The sequence below is a fragment of the Chelonoidis abingdonii genome, chromosome 1 (assembly GCF_003597395.2).
Source record: "Chelonoidis abingdonii isolate Lonesome George chromosome 1, CheloAbing_2.0, whole genome shotgun sequence".
NCBI lineage: Eukaryota > Metazoa > Chordata > Testudines > Testudinidae > Chelonoidis > Chelonoidis abingdonii.
The window spans coordinates 324,124,874-324,140,124 of NC_133769.1; the positions used below are offsets into that span (position 1 = coordinate 324,124,874).

General features: G+C 41.0%; 1 protein-coding gene across 1 annotated transcript in view; it reads right to left on the reverse strand.

The window, feature by feature from the left end:
* KL (klotho) overlaps positions 1–15,251 on the reverse strand; it is a 59,343-nt gene that overhangs the window by 25,010 nt on the left and 19,082 nt on the right. Inside the window, exon 2 of the mRNA XM_075062689.1 lies at positions 1,160–1,670. Within this exon, the coding sequence (XP_074918790.1) occupies positions 1,160–1,670 (511 nt within the window). The remainder of the gene's footprint in view (positions 1–1,159; positions 1,671–15,251) is intronic.

A 15,251-nucleotide genomic window follows, 5' to 3' on the forward strand; every position in this document is an offset into this window, starting at 1 on the left:
ATGAAAGCTATTTAACCTGAATGAATAGTTTAATTCAGCTATGAAGCAGATAACAGAAAAATAAACCAATTATAACAAGTTTTGTAGTAATAAAAAGTACAGTATAATAAAAATAATTATTAAGGAAGAAACAGGGAACAGTCATCCCAATAAGTTGTTGTTGACAAGCCAGACTGAAAGAATCTACAGTACTTTGCCATTAAAGAAGTATTAGAAATGGGATGTGTCAGTGTTATAAAGTAAGTTGGGAGGGTCATCTTTTTAATTCTAGGTTAACAATTGGTTTAAAAAAATTAGTTACAATCAAATAAAATCAGTTATCCGGCTCTCCATATTAAGCAAACAACCAGCACACACACAGCATCATTACAAAGCATTAAAATGTAGCCTCCTCCTTTATTTACAGCATACACAAACTGTTACTTCTAGTAAAGAGTACAGCACCAGTTTTTAAAAATGCAAAAATAATAAACTCAAGGAACTCAAAAATAGTACAGTATTGCTGTTGTTGCAACTTAAAACTATCATTTTGGCATTTTTAGAAACTGGATCTCTTTATTAGAAGTAATGGTTTGTGTATGCTGTAAATAAAGAAGGGGAGTTATGTTTTAATGCTTTTCCAGGAGGGCTCAGCAAGTTTAAAAGCAACTCTGCATCTTAAAATAATGGTTAGAAAGCTCTTTGCCCATTCTCTGGATTATCCAAATTTTTGATTATCCGATCTCTCTCTCTCTCTCTCTATGTGTGTGTGTGTATACACCCATATAAACACTCTTATTCAGCTAACATATTAAAACTCATCACTGGAGTTTTCCTGTAATGATTCCAACCAAATCCCATTGATAACTACAAAAACAACAATGTTCACACAGGGTGTGCATTTGCTCTACTGAAATCAATCGAAGTTTTGCCATTGGCTTCAAGGAGATCAGGACCAGACCAACAAAATCCCATCCATACCACACTCATTAAAAGGCACTTGTCAACAACTGATAAAAATAAACCTAGCTAACTGATTTGAAGTCTCATTTCATAGTGAAAGTCTAGATAAATGTTAAAGACCAAAATTAAGTTTTGGAGCATTTGTTTAATGAGCTTTAGTGGGATATTTTCCATAAGTTTTGTCAGGAGAATAATATTAATTTGGCAACAGAGCTACCTTTTAAAGTTTCCATAATGAACTTCTTGAGATAATAAATATACTTGGCATCATCACGCTTGGTGCTACCAGAGACAAACCAGCTGTTCTCCACAATGAATATTTTGGGCTTGTTATATTCACAGCTTATCCAATAAAGGAGCTGCCTCAGGCTTAGTGATTCCAACTGATGGAATTTCATCTGAGAGTCCAAGAGCTGGAAACTCAGAGTTGCTCCAAAAGAAAGAGCAAAAAAGTCAGCTGTTCCCTTGATGTACTTCTTCTCTGCATCACTGAATTCAGGCAGCAGAGATGAGAGGTTACTCTTCATGCTCTCAGGGTAGTCCCCATCAATAAATATGGGTTTAGCAAACCAGCCCAGCACAAAGTCAAGGGATTTTTGACATTCTTGTATGTCTTGTTCTGTCATAGTTTGAGGTTTTATCCAGTGGGAGCTGAGGGCAATGGACACTTGGCCTCCTTGAAATGGACGAAAATGATCATTGTAGAGATGCCAGACTTTGGCGTGGGCCTGTTGAGAAGAAAGACTATAATGAATGCATCTGAAAATCTGTCTTGAATAACAGAAATGCAATAGCATATTCAACCACTAATATTCAGATTTGACTAGCAATACCTTATCCTCACATTCCTAGGCTGAGTCTTATTCCCTTCTCAGTGATTTATGTTTGCCAACCTCTATTATCCTAATCAGAGTAGATAATATTACACTGATCTAAGAAGAGCTTGTTTTGGAAAAGCAGAAAGATCTGCTTAATGTGGTGTATATTCCATGCAATGAGTATAATGCTGTTTTTTCTGATATTTTGAAAAATAGTGTTTTAATTTTACAATGAAACCTGGCTTTGTACTTACCTACTGGCATGAATGAAACTTAGTCTTTGGTTTGAACACATATATAAAAGAGAAAGGCCATTTTGTTTGATATCATTACTTTTTAAAGTTTTGCTGGTTTTAAATTTTATTAAATTGGTAACAAATTATACCTTACAGTATTATTGGCATCATGAGATTTCAAATAGTTAAAAGATAAGAGCACATTTTAAAATGTATTTGAAAAAAACATGTTTCAGATTATATTTTACATTACAGGAGTTTTAGCTTGTTTGTTATTGTTTTAGATTAGGTGTGTAGAAATTGCCAAAAATTACATTATTATGTTTTTAGATAGTTACAAAGTAAGGCACAACTAGAAAGAAAAAAGCTATAGGCACTTCTTATCTGGAAATGTGGAAAAAAATCTGGAGGTCATACATTTAGCAGTTAGAGCTGCGACTGGTGGTCAAGATTTCAAAACTCTGCCATCTCTGTCCTATATACAATCTTTTAAAATCTTTAATTTCTTTAATTTATAAATGAATTAATAAATTAAATCTGACTTTTCTTGTTCAAAATAAACTGGAGTTTTCAAACAGATTCTGAATCATCTGATTTAAAACTATGGATAGAATCAAGAGGATTTGGAAAAAGGATAGACGTGGGCGGGAAGAGAAGCTAGTGCCCCTTCAGACCCATTATAAATGGTTTTAAGGCTACTAAATCCAGATGGTCAGGAATCTCATAACCCCAACATAACCCACACATGTCAGTTCTGCCCCAGCCCATGTCAATTCTGCCCCAGCCCACAAATACACAGAGAGACACACCCACACACTCTCTCTTTGCACCAACCTATTCAGCACCAAGTAGGAGCCCCATTCTACAATATGCAGGAAATGCAGAGACATCCACAGATAGCCACTGTTTCCAGCCCTTCCTCAGGATTTAAATGATACAGAAGGCCTTGCACCTCCATCCTGATAAATGTATCACTGATGCATTGATAATTGCTTCTCACAGTTTCATTTTAAGGCAGAATTATCATTCACAGCTTCCAGCTGCAATGAAATGCCAGTTTTATTAAGAACTAATTGTTTAAATGTCCGATTGTCTCTATTACCATAAAAGATAAATTTAAAAAACATGATTAACTATTGAGGGTTAGAGTTTACTTGTACAGTTCTTACAAAATCTTAATTCTCACTGCTAAGCAAAAATCAATCAGAACTAAAAGTACAGTTAAAGTTATGGACAATAACTGACTTCATGTGTGTTTTCAGTTATTAGTATTGTACCAACAACTAAAAATAGCAAAGATATAGTTATACTGTTTATATAAGTACAATAGACTGTGAGAGAAGTGAAAATTGAGAAATAGTAACTCTAACTTCAAAACCTCACAGTACAGACATGATATTTGAATTGCAGAGTCATATTTTGCCATGTATTGTAACCCCAGCCTGCCGACAAAAGGAGAAAACAAAGAAAATGTCATGGTGTCATGCTGTCTGGAGTGGCTCACCACCATGAGTGCCTACCTCAGGGCAGACTATCAAAAACTGGGCAGACACCCCAAACAGGTGGTATGTTCTATATTTAGATCTCTCCAACTCAGTAACAAATGTGAACTCCTGGATCACTATAATAGTCTTACCATGGAGTTCTACACAGTCCCTTTAGGCTCTCCAGTCTATTTTGCCACCCAGGCAAGATAGACTATGTGATAAATGGTCACTTACACCAAAAATCACAAAATATTCAGGTTACACACAGTCCCAAGTGACCAGTCACTCATCCAGGTTGATTTGCATTCTAGATCTCACACCAAAGACAATGCTGGGAGCCAATTCTACAGTAAACTAACTAAAGGTTTATTAGCTTAGAAAAACAAATGAGAGTTATTGAGAAGTTAAAGCAGGTAAAAATATATGTACATGTGAATCATAGTCTACAACAGTGGTTCGCGACCTGTAGCCTCCGGGCAGCTCGCGGCCCAATGAGCACACAGCTGCAGCCCATGTGACATCTTCAGGGCCATACAAATAGTATATATATTGTCTAGATGCAGGCCACATAACACATAGAGAGCTGCATATGCAGCCCACAATTCAAATAGGTTAAGAACCACTGGTCTATAAATTCAAAAGGTAGCAGAGATGTAATCTGCCAGTTTCCCAAAAGTCTTTTAGGGCTACCCAGAGTAACTCCAGGGATCTCCATCTTCTTTTCTGTTATTTCGCCTGTTAGAATCCAAACAAAAGATTCATATTTATAGTTTCTTTTCACAGAAACTAAGCTGACAGGACAGCCCCCACATGTGTCCTTTCTTTCATGATGGAGAGAGAGGAATGTACTTAGAGACTTTGATCTCACACACAATGATGATATGCTTTCCATGCACAGGAATTAGCACTTTCCTGTTAAAGTTCTTCATTTGCATTACACAAGGCTTCTTTCTCATGTGATGAGTTACTTAGTTACAGGGGGATATACAATGCAAATATTTGCTATTACATTGTAACAGGGTACAGATAAGCAAAAACAATGCATGCAACATTTCCCCCATTTTTCATGAAGTTTAAACACTAAACACATGCTAATACATTTTAACATCTACTTTGAATTATACTAACACACAAGCAAGTTGGCCTGGCTTACAGCAGTGAGTTTGTCAGTTCTTAAGCTAGCAACTGTGGCCTTGGCTAGAGCTGGCACTTGGCTTACCAGCATCACGTACAGCATGAATATCTTCTTGTGACGATGACTGTAAATATGATTTATAAAATACTATGAGGTAGCAGATATGCATCATTAGTGCTACTCTATGGAATGTTTGAATGCACACTGCTGACAGCCAGCTTCAAAGTCACCCTCCCTCCCCACCTGAAGACACCAGCATCTGAGCAGGGAAGCCCCTGGTCAGGTGACCCACTCTGTCGCAGACACCTTCCCTTTTTACTACCTCCTCCATAAATCCCCCTGTGTTTCCTCATAACAGTGGTATCTATTCTCCCCATGTGACTCATGCCTCCCACCCCATATCCCTGACCTGACACCTGGAGACACTCACCATCCATGCTCCCAAAGATACATGACTTCTCTATGTCAACCAAGACCCATTTCACGATCCATGTTCAAAACACATGTATCCCTGTACATGCTGTCCTTCTGTGGAACACTGTCCCCTCCCAGGTTATACAGGGATTGGCTCGATGTGTCCTGATCCTTTCCCTCTATGGGAGCAAAACAGATGCCTCCTTCAGATAGGTGCCAACTCCAGGGGTGCTCCAGGGCTCAAGCACTCACAGGAAAAAAATAGGGGGTGCTCTGAACCCACAGGGTCGGATTAATCTTTTGTGGGCCCCAGCATCTGGATTGTGGCCTCGCCCTCGACTCCACTTATGTTCCGCCCCAAGGCCCCACCCCCACTTGGCCTCTTCCCCCCGAGGCACTGCCCCCACCCTGAGGCCCCATCCCTGCTTGGCCTCTTCTCCCCAAGGCCCAGTCCCCACTCAGCCTCTTGACCCCAGCAAAAACAAAAGTCAGAATCTGTGGTCCTGCATCTTCATATCCACTTATCCCAAAATGAAGCCAAAGACATGTGGACTTCTCACAGCTCAGTCCTTTCTTCATAGTAAAAAGGAGAAAGAGGCATTGTACAGTTCACTACTAGTGAAAAAGAAAGTACAACAATGGCCAGCCACTAAAATTTTGAAAAAGTCACATTTATACAACAAATTCCTGCCTTCCGCAGTTTGCCTGGGTAAACGGAATGAGACTACTTTTGTGGCAAAAAATCCTAACACAGAAAATATCATACCATACATTCACTCTAATGATAATGGTTGGAGTGCCAATCAATATTACTGGGGTATTTTGGGTATAGTTTGGTGTACGGAACCCTGCAGGAAGCCAGTGACAGAGCAGAGACAGCTGGTAGTAAACATCTATCTGTTCCTTTGTCCTTATTTGACATCTCAACTCCTGATAGTGTAGCAATGGCAAGCATAAACTAACTTAGAGTTTATGCAATTCAGTTCATGGTTGAATGCAATTAAGACCACCAAAATCCACTATTTACTTGTATTAACTGATACTTCTAGTGAGCCTGGCTTACCTAGGCATTTTCAAGCTGGTTGCTCAACTTAGCATGAGCTTGGGCTGATCTGGAATGCACAGTGATCATACCTTTTATATTTTGGTTTGGAAGGTGGTACCTCACTAAAATGGACTTGTTACAAACTGGCCCCCTGATCCACTATACAGTCACTGGGTTCCACATGCTTTCAAGCCACCTGAGTCTTGATGTAGTCTAGTCACCATTTCTTGCTCTTGGACTCTAAGGCTCACTCCCAGCTTCAAGCTTCTAGTCTGATACTTTTTGGGGTGATGTGAAACCTAGACCCTGAAACCTCTGAGCCCTCCTGAACCCTCCAGTTACTTTCAAACACTCCCTCAGCACCCCACCTACGCTGAGGACACTCTGATTTTAGTAGTTTAATCCCTTCAGGGATAACATGGCAGGGCAGCAAGGAATATAGAGTTAGCAGGGGAATATCTTAACCACAGTCACTTTACTCTTAAAGTAGTTGAGAGTTACAGCTCTTTGAAAATAATAAAAGCCCTGAGACACACCCTCCCTTAATCTGAGCTCACCCCTTCTGGTGCACCTGTGGTTCATAGTGTTTCAGGCATGGAAGAGCCCCTCCTGTCTTCTCTCTCTCTCTCCTGCCAGTTTTCCCTAATATTTAATCTAAATCTCCTTGCTGCAGATTCAGCCCATTACTTCTTATCCTACCTTCAGTGGACATAGAGAACAATTGATCACAGTCTTCTTTATAACAGACCTTACCATATTTGAAGACTTATCAGGTCCCTCCTGCCCCAGTCTTCTTTTTTCAAGACTAAACATGCCCCATTTTATTAAACTTTCCTCAAAGGTCAGGTTTTCTAAATGTTTTATCATTTTGGTTGCTTTCCTATGGACTCTCTCCAATCTTATCCACATCTGTGGTGCCAAGACTGAACACTGTATTCCAGCTGAGGCCTCACCAGTGCTGAGTACAGTGGGATAATTATCTCCCTTGTCTTACATACAACACCCTGTTAATATATTCCAGAACGATATTAGCCTTTGTTGCAACTGCATCACACTGTTGATTAATTCAATTTGTGACCCACTATAACCCCTATATCTTTTTCAGCAGTACTACCACCTAGCTAGTTATTTTCCATTTTGTAGTTGTGCATTTGATTTTTCCATCCTAAGTGAAGTACTCTGCACTTGTCTTTCTTGAATTTCATCTGGTCGAATTCAGACCAATTCTCCGATTTGATGAGGTTGTTTTGAATTCTAATCCCATCTTCCAAAGGCCTTGCAAAACTCCTCATATCTTGGTATTATCTGCACATTTTATAAGCATACTCTCTACTCCATTATCCAAGTCATTAATGAAAATATTGAGTAGTACTGGACTCAGGACTGATCCCTGCAGGACTGCACTAGACACACCATCCTAGTAACACATAGCGATGGTCACTCCCCCAGCACAAAACAGGACATGACTCTTAAATTGGACACCTGTCTCTAAGCCACATGCTCAGACTTTGAAATTCCATATCCACCAGTCATGTTTGCCTCCCAACCCCTTTGTGGGCCCCTGTGTAGAAAGACCATTGTTCCATGGGTAGGCCAGTTGTTGAAAGTCAATACCCCCAGCTTGAGCTTTGATGGCTTTCAATGATGGCCTTTCAATGAGGTGTCAATTCCCTTTCCCAGCAAAGCATCTGTCTGAAATGCAGCATAACAGGGTGTCCCTGGGCAAATCCAAACTAACGCAGCAATAGTGCCAATATTTCAACAGGGGTATAAAACATACTTCAGAATTTGATACAGCCATATCACACTCCATCACAGTTCAGCAGACTTATGAGATATATATTCTTAAATTCATTTTGAGTATATACCAGCCTGCCTACTCCCCAAGATTCCTGCCCCAAATAACCGAGACCTCCTGAGGTTTGGCTCTGGCAATACATATCATTCTGTGCAATTTTGGTGTCAATCTCTATGATTAGCCTTACGTTTTTACAAGTGGCAAATCCAGAATAAGAATTTGGGGCCTCCTGACTCCCAGGACCATGCTTATTCTAGACCAGTGTTTCTCAGCCTGGGGAAAGTATCCCCCAGAGGGGATGTGGGACAGGTTTAGGGGAGTCACAAGGAGGGCTGGAGTTAGGAAGCAGGGCAATTCTCTGGGTCCCCATGCCACAGGGGCCCCGTGAAGCTAATTTACATGTTTCAGCTCAGCGCCAGAAAGGGCTGAAGTCCAGAATGCCAAACTTAAGGTGAGATGGGGTCACAATTTTTTCTATTGGGGGGTCCATGATTTTTTTTTAAAGTACAAAGAGGGTCACCAGCACAAAAACGTTGAGAAACACCTGCTCTAAGACCATGTTGTATCAATTTTAATGGTGTTTTCTGAACCAAGAACAGTGTGCTACTCATTTCACAAATAAACTGCTTGCCATGCCCAAGTGACCAATCTGTATTAGCTCTCTATTTGCATGTTAATGAAACTCTGCATAGTAAAGAGTTACCAAAATTCATTTAGCAATACAAAGAAAAAAGATAACTGGAAAAAACATGAAAAGGATTTTGATTACTGTAAGTACATTAGCTGTAGCTCCAAAAAAATTTCATTGTCCAATCCTAGATCAGAAGCCCTTTTGAAATGCATATAATTATCAGTATGGCTTGGGAAATATTAGTATATGATTAATCAGAAAATACTTTGTATCAAGAAGAAGAAAAATGTAATCTGTATTTTTCCTTACCATCAAAAGGAAGGATGTGAACCAAAAGTTACAACATAATGTATCACATCTCATACCATGTGCCATCTTTAGACCCAGAGTGAAGTAGGTTTTATCTATACAATCTCTCAGCGGACACAACATTCCCTCCCAGGAGAAGATGACAGCCCTAGCATAGTATAAGGAACAGATATGGCTGTTAGAAAGCTAAGCTATTTCTTCATATTTGGAAACTGCTAACATAAAGTATTCTGTATGTAAAGTTTAGTACTAATTTGTGAGCCCTTATTATGGACATGTCAGGCATTTAAGATTTGTATTTTTCTTCTCTCTCCTATTACTTCCCATAAATATCTCTTGGTCTACTTCTTTACTAGAACAAGGTGAACTACTTTGCAAAAAACAATTACCAAACAAAATTTAGTCCCTTCTTCCAGTTGCAAATATTGGAGACCAGAATTAGATTTTTACAAGTATGTTTGGTATTTGATTAGTGTTTTATGTGAACATATTTCAGCCTTTGACAGGGTTCTCGCAACACATTTTTAGTGATCTCAGAGTGCGACCACCAACTCTTGCTGGTGGGCACACTGACACTTTTTCCTAAAATACTTGATTACCTTTAGGAAAAACAAATAAATAGCACATGTACACATCCAAATCATTGTAATTTCTTATGTAGGGGTTTGGGTTTTTTTGCAGACTCAATAAAAATATTACTGTGAAAAGTGATATTTGTATGTTTGTTAATATCACTTTTTTCAGCAAGTGCCAGGACAAATTAAGCCCTGGACGGGGGGTGGGATTGGAGACGAAGGCAGTGGGGGACATGGTGGGATGGATGTAGGCTGGGGGGAGGTGGTGGGGGCTGGGGCCAATGGAGGGGTGGGGATTGGTGCCCAGAGCTGGCGCCTGCTGCCGCATGGCTGGGACTACAAGTTGGCACCTGGGGTCAGCAGCCTAGGACTGGGGGTCAGAGTACATGGCAGGGAGTTGGTGCCCAGGGCCAGTGGCTGCTGCTGGGGTCAGAGATCGGTGCCCGGGGCCAGCAGCTGCCACCAGGATCAGGCTAGAGACTGGGATTGGAGTTTGCCACCATGTGGCCAGGGGTTGGAGCCTGAACTGAAACCCCCATGGCCAAAAACTGGGGCTGCGTGGTGCCCAACACCCCACGGCTGAAGCACGGAGGTGTTGGCTCTTCCCACTACACAGATCAGGGTTCTAGTCCCTGAAGAACCCAACACCTGTTTTAATAAACCGCCAATGACAGAGATTCCACAACCTCCCTTGGTAACTTATGCCAACACTTTGCTAGCCTTAGAAATTTTTTCCTAATATTTAACCTAAATATCCCTAACTGCAGACTAAGCCCATTACGTTTTGCCCTACCTTCATTAAACATGGAGAACTGGTTACCATCTTCTTTATAAGAGCCCTTAGCATTTCTGAAGACTTATCAGATACCCTCTCAATCTGCTTTTCTCATAACTAAACATGCCCAGTTGTTTTTTTAACGTGCCCTCACAGACCTTGTTTTCTAAACCTTGTATCATTTTTTTGCTCTCCACTGGTCTCCAATTTGTCCATATTTTTCTTAAAGTGTGGTGCTCAAAACCAGACACAGTACTCCAGCTGAGGCCTCCCCAGTGCCAAATAGAGTAAAACAATTATCTCCCATGTCTTAGATACACTACTCCTATAAATACAACTCAGAATGGTATTTGCCTTTTTTTAAACTGAATCACATAGTAGGCTCATACGCAATATGTGATCCACAGTGATCCCAAGAATCTTTTCTATAGTATTACTGCCTAGCAAGTTATTCCCCATTTTATAGTTGTCATACTACTTTACATTGTCTTTATAGACTATGGTTAAACAGCAAAAAATAAAGATCATCCAGTCCCTACTTTGTAAATGTTGATGTTTGTATTGTATATATGTGTGATGACGACAGGGATTCTTCTGTCTGTATACAAAGGACTCGTTGAAATGTTCTGATATTAAACTACCATGTCTTTTTTAATATAGCTGATATGAGGAAGCCAAGTTTTCAAAGAGCAGGTATAGGAGTCACTCCTACAGTTAATAGTTTTCCTGCAGTTCATGTACTTTCCAATTTTTTTATTTATTAATCCAGCAGAAGCATTTTAGTGTTGCACCATTATACTGCAATAACAGCTTGAACAGCAAGAAAAGAAAGTTTGACCTTATTTTGGAACAGTTTTCATCCAAATCTAGAAGTGCATACGTGGGGCAGGAAAAATTAGTCATTGGCTGTATGACTGCACCTTTTTTTTAATTTTTTTTGAGATTCGATTCCAAAGCATACAGATTTGAAGACACTCCAATCATATACAAATAAAACCAAAAGCTAATTAGCCATTCCTCCATCAGCAAGCCTTGTTTACGTTGCCAGTTTATTTACCCTGAGTAGTGTTTCATAGGTTCTGAATGGAAACTGATATTGTTTTAGGCGTTGGGAACTATTTTTAGAAATATTGTTAATTGGCTGATGTTTGGAGGTGCTGAGTGTCCACCCATGCCACTGAACAAAATGAGAGGCAGAGGAGTTCAGCACTTCTGAAAAATCAGACATGTGGTCTATAATTAAAGCTACATTTTAGTCACAGGTATTTTTAGTAAAAGTCACGGACAGGTCACAGGCAGTAAACAAAAATTCACAACCCGTGACCTGTCCATGACTTTTACTAAAAATACCAGTGAATAAAACTTGGGGAGGGGGGCTGCCCAGGGGCCATGCAGGTGCTGGGAGAGGGTGGCCCAGCTGCTTAGGGGGTGGGGGAGGGGGGTGGGTTTTTGGTGAGGGGGGGTGGGGAGGGGGGGGGAGGGGGGGAGGGGGGGGGTGGGGGAGGGGGGTGGGTTTTTGGTGAGGGGGGGTGGGGAGGGGGGGGGAGGGGGGGAGGGGGGGGGTGGGGGAGGGGGGTGGGTTTTTGGTGAGGGGGGGTGGGGAGGGGGGGGGAGGGGGGGAGGGGGGGGGTGGGGGAGGGGGGTGGCATACAGCTGGGACCCCACTGGTGATGGGGTGGGGGTGGGGATTGGAGGGACCAGCAAGCTCCCTACCTGGCTCTGAGCCTCCCCACCTCGCTTCAGCAGCAGTAGAGTTTGGGCGTGGGAGGGGGCAGGGGCACAGGAGGGGATGAGGCAGGCTCTGGGTGGCACTTACCTGGGGGAGCTCCCCAGAAGCAGTGACATCCCCCTCACTCAGCTGCTAGGCAGAGGTGTGGCCAGGCAGCTCTGCATGCTGCCTCCCCCTGCAGGCAGCACCCCTGCAGCTCCTATTGGCCGTGGTTCCCAGCCAATGGGAGTGTGAAGCCAGCGCTTGGGGTGGAGGCAGCATGCAGAGCTGCCTGGCCACACCTCCACCTAGCAGCTGAATGAGGGGGATGTCACTGCTTCTGGGGAGCTCTCCCCTGGGGAAGCACTGCCCAGAGCCCACCTCACCCCATCCGGTCACCCAACCCCCTGGCCCCTCCCACACCCAAATTCTGCTGCTGGGGAGTGCGGTGGCCCAAGACTGCCCCAGGAGCAGCCGGTGCGACTGGCAAAGAGGCTGCCTGAGCTGCCCGAGCCAGGCACACCAGCCACTGCAGAAGTCACAGCGGTCACAGAAAGTCACAGAATCCATGACTTCCGTGACCAACTCGCGGCCTTATTTATAATAGAGCAGGCCAATATTTTTCAGGTTTCCTTCTTTACTAGACCTCCACATATGTAATCTCTTTTGGAGTGTGAGTAGGCATTTATGAGAAGAGAGTGTACCTATGCCATGAGACCTTCACCACCAAAGAAGTTACGAAATATTATTTCAGTTCTAGCTAACACTCAGAGGAGTCTTTTTTATGAAGCATTCCTGAACTCAAGGAATGAAAGCCTTTGTTATCTGTTTAATTTACTTGAGTGGCACAATTTGTCTTTTGTCTACTAGTGCAATACTATGTTTTAAATTAGTCAGAAAAACAGTGTGCTTCATTTGTACCTAGTAATGCCAAGGGCTTCCTGTATACGAGTGTGGGTGTGTATGTGTATATATATATATATACAGTCAACATTGGACTGTGCAGCTAAAAACTAAATATTAAACTTAGTCAGAGCTATGTCAGTCCTGTCCCCATTTTCTTTCTCCTGCTGAAGCCACACAGGGCTAGCTTTAGGGCACACACTGTTCCAGATGAGTGTTGTGATTGTTTTTTGAGACCTTTTAAAACAGAATGAGGAAACATAAGGGGGAATGACTATCTGAAACAAGTAGGTTTTTCACAGTATTCTAGTTTCTAAGAACCTTGGCCAGCGACCGGGGGTCATGTTGTGCTCTCATTTACACTAGCGGAAATTTGATGTGAAGGAAGGCAGTAGTTTGCTGTGTATTCATGCATCCCGAAAAACACCATGCACGCCTACTGCTATGGTGCAATATGCAAATATTAAATAACACAATACAATTATTTAAATAATGATAATAGAAGTTATTCAAGGATGAAGCATGGTCTTGTGAATAAAGACCTGCACTGAAACTCCTAACTCTGTAACAGATTTCCTGTGTGACTTTGGACCTTCCCGTGTCTCTGCTCTATTGCATAATCAGGATAATAATGCTTCTATACCTCATATGATGTCATGAAGAAAAATTCACTGAAAATTGTGAGGAACTTATATAGCACTATGGTGATGGCAGGGCTGGCTCCAGGTTTTCTGCCTCCCCAAGCAGCCAAAAAAAAAAAAAAATTGTGGCAGTGCAATCACACCACTCCACTCTTCTGTGGCACTTCAGCAGTGTGTCCTTCGCTCTGAGAAGGACTGAGGGTCCCGCCACCAAATTGCTATCGAAGGCCCGGACGTGCCGCTCCTATAGAAGCCAGAGGGCCACTCCTTGGTATTGGCCACTCTAAGCACCTGCTTCTTTAGCTGGTGCTTGGAGCCGGCCCTGGGTGATGGCAGCCATCTTGATACCTAGCTCTATAGAGATCTATAAATTAGCGGATATATTAAAGGGGCAGGGTTTAAAGTGAACAATGAGATGGCTCTAGTTTCTAGGTAATTGATTGAACTACATATCCAATAGTAGCAGAAATTTTCAATGAGATTTCCTTATAAGGCACGTGACAGAAGGCAGTATCTGTTTTTTCCCATAATTTATTTCAAAACCTAGATGTAAGAACGTTTCTGGTATCTCCATGAAACCCCTTCCACAGCTGAAAGACTAATCAGGGACATCTCTGGTCTAAATACTATAGAACAAATAGAACAGGGATAGGCAACCTATGGCATGGGTGCCGAAGGCAGCACGCGAGCTGATTTTCAGTGGCACTTACACTGCCAGGGTCCTGGCCACTGGTTCAGGGGGGCTCTGCATTTTAATTTAATTTTAAATGAAGCTTCTTAAACATTTTACAAACCTTATTTACTTTACATACAACAATAGTTAAGTTATACATTATAGACTTATAGAAAGAGACTTTCTAAAAACATTAAAATGTATTACTGGCACACAAAACCTTAAATTAGAGTGAATAAATGAAGACTCAGCAACTACTTCTGAAAGGCTGCTGACCCCTGAAATAGAATCTCATCTGTACAATTTCCCTCCCTAACAACTTGTGACAAATCCAGTGGTTAGAATTTTCTCAAATATTCTTTTCATCTGAACTTAAAAGGAGCATGGACCCATGTGAGCTGCAGGCTTTTTTTTTTTTTTTTTTTACCACAGGTATTCTGGCAGGGTGGATTTGATTTAAGTCAAACTGATTTAAATCACTAATCAGGAAGACTCAGTTTAATCATGGATTTCTATATAAAAGTGCATTCTTGTTGGCTAACCTTAATACATATTCTTCACAACTCAGAGATAGATGTAGGTTTCATTTTTAAAAGGTACACACTATACATTTTTTAAGTGATTTATTTTGAAAACTTTTCAGATTCATTTTACAACTATATCAGAAAATGAATGATTGTTTGGTTATTTCATCTACCAAAGGTAACTGAAGGAAGTGTTTATGAAGTCATTGGGAGGTGAACTATCTCCAATTCATCAGGTTAATCATTAATATTTGGAGAATTTTCTTGCCATGCAGACATTTAAATTGTTTTATTTAACTAAAACAACAACGTTATGTATTCTGGATTTTCTTCTTCAACAGCAAATGTATAATATTTTAACAAAACAAGCATATGAATTTTTGAATTTAGTTAAACATTCAAGTTTTTTAAAATCAGGTTTATTTTTGTTAAAATTGTTTTTAACTAAAATTAAATGAAATTTAAAAAAAATTAAATTAACTATGTCAACATGAGAAATTTAAAATATTGGCTTCTGCAGCTAACTCAGTTGTCTTCACCTTCATTTTCCTGTTTGTTCATAATCTGGAAAAGAAAAACAAGCTTTCCTGCTTTTTCAGGTTCCAAACGATTTCTCAATTTGGAATGAATTAGTCCA